At 47.7% G+C, this 7,214-nt stretch overlaps 1 protein-coding gene across 1 annotated transcript in view; it reads right to left on the bottom strand.

Annotated features, from left to right (window-relative positions):
• Nucleotides 1-229: 229 nt before the first annotated feature.
• The window catches only part of CTTNBP2NL (CTTNBP2 N-terminal like), a 63,371-nt gene continuing 56,386 nt past the window's right edge, over nucleotides 230-7,214 (bottom strand). Inside the window, exons 5-6 of the mRNA XM_008055360.2 lie at nucleotides 5,858-5,965; nucleotides 230-4,315 (exon numbers count right to left, since the gene is read on the bottom strand). Of these exons, the coding sequence (XP_008053551.1) occupies nucleotides 2,858-4,315; nucleotides 5,858-5,965 (1,566 nt within the window). The 3' untranslated portion in view covers nucleotides 230-2,857. The remainder of the gene's footprint in view (nucleotides 4,316-5,857; nucleotides 5,966-7,214) is intronic.

Below are 7,214 nucleotides of genomic sequence, written 5' to 3'. Positions count from 1 at the left end.
ATTACAGACTGTGCTATTGCAAAGGCTTTTTCCAGCTCGAAGAGTCTAAAGAAAACCAATGTCCTAGTTCCTTATGGGGGTCTAAGCTGACTGGGTCATTGACTTCATTTGGTTTTTCAGAGCCACGATCAAGCGCTCCCTCTGGGTCACCCACTCCTTCCCCAACAGAATGAGGCCAAACTGTGCAACACGTTCACTTTGTACAGACAAGACGGGTTTGTCCCCCAGATGGTATGACTTAACTTGTTTTAATGAAATCTGCTATAAAAATGAATGAAGAGTTCTGCATTGTGTATTTGGCTTTACAAATGGTAATGACTAGTTAACGCTGGTGTTCTATGTTGCACATCATTACAATCCACTGACCAGTACGAGCTTTTGCAACATGGGTTAATACCGAAATTGTGAGTCATGGAACTTTTACTTAGCACACACACACACAATCTACGGCAAACTTAAATACTACTCTATAACATCTAAGTGGATTATTGGATCCATTGCAGGGTTGTGCTTATTTATCTCAGAAGATAGGCAACTAGCAAAAATACACATTTCCTTTGTATATCCCCACCCCGTGTTACACTGTAAAAGAAATACGTTATTCAGTGCACTTCCTAAGAAATAAACTTCCTTATAGTTTCTCTCTCTCTCTCTATATATCTATCCCCAAACAAAGGAAGAGCACAATGCAGTTTTAAGATTACCATTTAAAGCATGAGAGATAATAAGACTCTGGCACTGTGGCCCCCTCTCCTGTTTAGGAAGTTCAGCTACTTTTTCAACACTGTTCATTTTGGCAATTCATGGGAAACAAAGCTCAATGCATGATTGCTTTGGACAGTTCTTTAAGACACCCCCTACATCATTTTGGTAGTCAGTAGCATTTAATTTTTGATGCATTTGTCTTACCAGACCATGAGTCACTAAGAGACTCCGTTGTGATTCACATGTCGATTTCTATCACCTGCTACCCCCCAGCTCATACTGGATTAAAGGAAATAGACCTAAATTACGGCAGCAGGTCAGGGGCTGCTGCAAGATGTTGGCTCGAAGAACTTATGTGACGACATTAAGGCCTCTCCTGCCCTGTGGACACCAAATTATATAACCGCTGTGTCAAGTGTCAAAGTTGTACAGTCTTGTTTGGATGACAGGGACAGTCTTCATATTCTATGGACTTTATCAGCAGTACTAGTCTACACAGTTGGAGAGTCTGGAGGTTTCTGTCCACACAAACTCACTATGATAGAAATGATGGAAGTTTCTAGATGAAAGAAGTTGCAACCTGGCAGCTTGTAAGCTAACTCCAGCTGCAGAAGTGTTTGTTTAACCAGTGGTGTTTAAAGTTTTTAAAATCAGTCCTTGATATTTAAAAATGAGACTGTTTCTCATGAAAGCTTGGAGTTCATAAAAGTTTGAAGAACTGGTAACTCTGGTCTAGCATTCTTGCATGGCGGCAAGAGGCTGGTCTGGAACGCCTGGCCTCAAGTGAGCCTCCTGCCTCAGCCTCCCCCAGTGCTGGGATTGCAGGTGTGAGACACCGCACCTGGCCAGTTGCACCCATTCATGTGACCAGTTGAGTTTTATGACATGGGGTTAATTTAGCTTTGCTTTTTTATGATGCTGAAGACCTGGGCTTCATCTGGAATCTCTCCACCTCCCTCTGGACAAGATTGCCCCTTTGACTGGGTCCCAGCTAGATAGCTTTGGTAGGTAATCTTAATGTGCAATTCTACTTGTCCTTTATGCCATATTGCAAACTTCAAAGATCTAATTACACGCACACTTATGTGTTTAGGTGTGTCTATGTTAAACACGTGAGGGGGTAATGTCTATACAGATATATGTATACTTCCATTTTGGCAAAAGTTAATTTGGTTTCACAGATACAGACCCCAAATGCTGGCAGCTTGGAGAATAAATGTAACAATTTGGTGAAACTTGTATAATTCTGATTTACATTGTTACAAAGAGAGTGAATTTTAAGTTATTGCTTTTTGATTACAGAATAAAGATTTCATTCTGTTGCAAAACTTTTATACAGAATGAGCAACCATTTCCTATTCAAGTAATAGTGATCAGAATCAGAACTTCCTTACACAACAGTGGATGCTTGGAGACATAACTTGAATGGAGATGTGATTTCATTCTATTCAGGAATTTACACAGGAAACTAAGGAGTGGGTTAAGTTTTCAAAAGTACCAGCAAATCAGCACCCCAGTGCTTTAGTGCTCAGGGCTTCTCAAGGGCTCTACAAAGCTCAGCTCTGTGGTGAGTTCACACCCACCTGTAGAAGAATTCCCATTCTGCTTACACAGCCTTGTTTCAGAACACAAAGCTTGTATTAAAAACAGTAAAAGAGGATTAAAAGCAGTGTTGGTTTTTAACATTCAGTATTCAGAGGATCTCATTTTCTGCAATTAAATGGTCCGTTTTGTGTTTCTGCTGCAGAATCACATTCATATTGCAGTCATATTTCAGGCACTTTTAAAACATGTTTATCTGGAATAAAAACCTGCAAGAACCACTTCTGCATAATTCAAAACGAGTGTTGAGTGATTCTAGTCCCCAAATAGACAGCAAGTCACCACCTGGCACTCCATCACAACATGACAGCGATTGCTGAGTGGGAGATGTCCTGGAGGTGCCCTTCTCGCTTCAGGACAAAGATGTGAGCCGTAACAATCCAACTACTCAGTTTTTGCTTAAAAAAATACAAAAAGGTGAAACGCACTAAATGCATTATACAGATGGTTTCAGCTACTGTCAAAATAAATAACACGATCTGACTCAACGGTCTCTGAGCTCCTGGACGGAATCTGATGGAATGTCACACGTGTAGCCTGCTTGTGGGGACTAGCTGCTGGTGGGCAACAGTACCTCGACATCCTTGCCGTTGGGCACGACGGCACTGGAAGAGCAGCTGCTGGCAATGTCTTCGCTGGTGGCCAGAGAGGGTGTCTGGGAAGGAGTTTTGGTCATAGGGGTGGTAGCAGATGGAGATGGGGTGAGGCCGGGCTTCTTGGGGGGGATTGGCGGGGGGTTTCCCCTCTCGGCTCTGGGGATGGTGGGGGACTTGATTCCTGGAGACAGGGGGCTCAGCGGGCTGGACACTTTCCCCGGGGTCGGTGAATGGCTGGAGTCACCTCTGGGACTGGCAGTGCCAGCCAGACTGCGGTAGTCTGTGCCGAAGGGAGAGCTGTTGGGAGACACGGGCTTTATCGGCCCCTGCTGGCTCGTGAATCTGGAGAGCACCTGAGTGACTGTGTTTCGGGCCAGCTGCTTGGCAGCAGAGTTGTCCATGAGGGTGGGGGACAGATCCCTGGACGGAGGGCTCTGGAGACCACTGGTTTGCTGGTCCTGATCTGCTTGGGACTGGAACTTGTGCCGAGCTGCGTGGAACCGCTGGTTGATCCCCACTTGGTAGGACGACTGGTAGCCAGGGCTGCCGGCTGAGGACCCCAGTAGGCGCTTGGCGAGCACTGGTGAGGAGCAGGGAGAGGAAGTCAGGGAGGAGGAGGCGGTGCTGCTGGGAGACGGGGAGCTCCCGCCGGAAGGGAGGTGGCTGGGCGCCGGGGCTGGAGTCTCGGTCCCGACGGTGCACCCGCCATTCTCCACGGGCTTGTCTCGCGGAGGCCCTTGGTTTTCCGCACCGCTGCCTGCAGTCAGCTCCCTGGTGGCTTGTATCCCCGGGTCACAATGGCCGTTGGCTTTTGCATAAGCGGTAGCAGGAGTGGGGGGGCCCGGCAGCCCAGTGTCGGTCACCTTGGCCTCGCTGCCCCCATGGGCTCTTTCTGCCTGAAAGCTCTCCGTCTGGCAAAAGACAGACGCACGCGTGAGCGGCTCCGTGGCTGTGCCCCTGGCCACGGTGGCTGGTTTCTGCAGCCGCGCGTGGGGGCTGCTGTGCTGATGGGAAGCCTCGAGCTCCCTCACGATCTTCTTCAGGCTTTCCATCTCTTCCTTCAGCGTCCTGGTCCGGTTTTCCTCGCGGTTCAGCTTGGCTCTCAGCTGTTCCCTTTCGATGTCGAACTCGGACAGCTGCTTCTCCACCTGGGCCTCGGTCTGCAGGCCGCGCTTCCGCTCGGCCGCCAGCTCCTCCTCCAGCCTGCTGGCGCGGCTCTTCTCCTTCTCCAGCCTCAGGCTCAGCTCCCCGGCCTTCTGGCCCTCCTCGGCAGCCTTGCTGGTGGCCTTCTTGCACTCCAGCACCAGCATGGACGACAGCTGCTTGTGGCGGGAGCGCTCCTCCTCCAGCTGGCTGGAGAGCTTCTTCTGCTCCCTTTCAAACTTCTTCACCTGGGACTTCTCAAATTCCAGCTAGGGAAAAACGCCACCACATACCTTGCTTAGAGTGAGGCAACCAAGGGACACACTGAGAAACCCCAAGCAAGGAGAGCTCTTGGGGACGGAGGACGGACACGCGGGCTGCGGCGCGGAGAGAGGGAGTTTCTGAAGAGCTAGAGCACTGGCACAAAACCTGCACAGGCTGGGATTTCATCCTCCTCTGGTGATTCGGGAAGCGCTTCCAGTGCTTTAACCATCTCAGGGCTATTAGTGGGAATATGACATATCACGGTGCTCTGGGTATGTGGAGAGTACACAGCCTCAGAACCAAGCACAACAGACCACAGAAAGCCACGTGAACCAGATGGTATAATGGATGCTGCCGAAAACAAGCCTTTAAAGGTTCAGCAATAATTTGATCTAACCTTAAGTATGAACAAAGGTTGTGGTTCAATCATACTTTTTACACAAATGTAGCTTAGTTGTCCTCCCAACCTTCTTTTTTTTTGAGTTGGGAGTCTCACTCTGTCGCCCAGGCTGGAGTGCAGTGGCACACTCACAGCCACTCCAGCGTTGACCTGCTGGGCTCCAGCAATCCTTCTGCCCCAGCCTTCCAAGTAGCCAGAATTATAGGCGCACGCCACCGTGCCTGGTTCATTTTTAATTTTTATTATAGAGACGTGGTCTCGCAAAGTTGCCCGGGCTGGTCTTGAACCCATGGGCTCAGGCAATCCACTCGTCTCGGCCTCTCAAAGTGCTGGGATCACAGGCTGAGCCACCAAGCCCAGCCTCTCCCAACCTTCTTTAAGGCAAAGAGACTTGAGAGGAAAAGGGTTGAAGGAACTCTGTTACTCCATGTTTTTCAAACTCTGAGACCCATTAACGGAGGGGGAAAACAATCTAGTGAGCCATGACCAGAATTTTTAAAAAATGGAATAGAAGAGGAAACCATCAGTATGTACTGTAGGCAGCTGGGGTTACATGTTATAAGGCTTCTGTTTCAGGCATGTGTTATGTGTCTACACATACTGGGTTGTGATGTATTACAAAATGTATTTTTTACTGAGGGCCAAGTCAAAAAAGTGAGGCTACAGCTCTAAGTTAGCATCCCCCAAAGTGTCTTCTGTGGAGTAACAGTCCCACAGTGAGTGATCTATGTCAGAAAAAGGTTTTATGAAAACACAGATCTGCTAAACACAGATAACCCTTTCTTGTTCTTGAAGACTCGTAATGTACTTCTGCATACTAAAAACAGGTAATCTGGATGCAGTGGCTCCTGCCAGTAATCTCAGCCACTTGGGAAGCTGAGATAGGAAGACTGCTTGAACCCAGGGGTTTGAGACCAGCATGGGCAACATAGCAAGATCTCTATCTTTAAACAAAATAAAAAAGACTCTAACCAGTGTAAAGTTAGACACCCATTTAACTCTGCCTAATCCAGTAGCTCCCAGACTCAGCTGACCACAGAGCCACAGAGCCCTGTTCATGAGCAACGCCAGTGAGCACCCTGCAGAATCTTCTTTGAGAAATGCTCTTCCAGGCGAACACAGCTGGGACTCCCTCCCCCTTCGTTACCTGCTGAGTCAGCCTCTCTCTCTCCTTCTCCAGCATGTAGGTGACATCGTCGCCTTCAGCTGTGTCCTGGGCATGCCTCTGCCTTTCTTCCTCAAGGTCTAGGATCACCTTTAAAGAATTTTTAAAAATTCATTTCCAAATATCAAAGAATCGCACTTACAATACAACTGATGCTAAGGGCTTAACTAAGCACCTAAGGTAGCTCCAGAGAGTAAGTAAGTAAATAAACAAGCAACCAAACAAATAAATGAAACCCAGCCAGGGCCATCAAGGAGCACACTGTCTAGCAGAGTGAAAGATGGGAAAGCTGTGCACTAGAAACAAACAGACGTTTGCATTCTTGAAGTGTGTACAGAATGGAACGTAAACAGGGAGAAGAGTGTGGCTCGTCAGCTGTGGGCTGAAGAGGTTCCCGAGAGGTAGCAGAAAGCTCAGGAAACTGCAGCCGGTTTGGCATGACCGGGCCCAGGTGCCAGTGGTGGAGCAAGACAGGACCACAGAAAGCAAAAGCTGAGGTTCCTCTCATACTCAGGCCACTGGAGCACCAAGGAGGGCGCCTGAAATCCAGCATTTGACATAGGTGATAGCCTGACTGTGCCTGGAAGAATGATACGCATTTTTAAATAGTCAGAAAAGAGGTGAAAAGGCTCTCCTGCATGTAAATAGTTTTTACAAATGGAAAGAGAGAATTTTCTGGGACATGAAATCCCCTTTAAAAATAAAAATGAGCTGGGCATGGTGGTGCACACCTGTAGTCCCAGCTACTCGGGAGACTGAGGTGGGAGAATCACTTGAGCCCAGGAGCTTGAGGCTATAGGGTGCTATGACTGAGCCTATGAATAGCCACTGCCCTCCAGCAAGGACAGGACAGGACAGGACAAGAAAGGAAAACTGTATCGGCCAGTTGCTTTCCACCATCTTATCTTCTGGGGAAACAGAATGTGCCAAGCTCAGGATTTAGGAATACCAGAGAGGACGGAGAGAATGGCATAAGAAGAGGATTGAACTTGCTTCAGGAAGAGAGTGAGGGGTAAGGAGAGGAGAGGAAAGAGGGGTGAGGTATAAGATCATGAAATCTGCATCTATCAGAAAAGAAAGGAATATAAGTGTCTAAAACTGATAAAACAAGAGAGAGCAGTGTATCATTTAGAAATATGGACGTCAGTTACCAAAATAAATGGCTAAAAGAGATAAGTGGGTGCTTCTGAATATTGGGGAGGGTGTGGAATGGGAAGATGTGGTCTAGGGAACTCTATTTTTCATTATAAGCAGAGTAACCATGTAATTTGCAGTTCGAACCAGAACATTTCTGAGAGTCAAAGAGAGTATTGTTAATAACTACGCCAAGGGGATAGAT

The sequence above is a fragment of the Carlito syrichta genome, unplaced genomic scaffold (genome assembly GCF_000164805.1).
Source record: "Carlito syrichta isolate Samal-C Ts95f unplaced genomic scaffold, Tarsius_syrichta-2.0.1 Scaffold301830, whole genome shotgun sequence".
NCBI classification, from domain to species: Eukaryota; Metazoa; Chordata; class Mammalia; order Primates; family Tarsiidae; genus Carlito; species Carlito syrichta.
The sequence above is the reverse complement of the archived record's forward strand: the minus strand, read 5'-3'. Positions and strand labels throughout refer to the sequence as shown.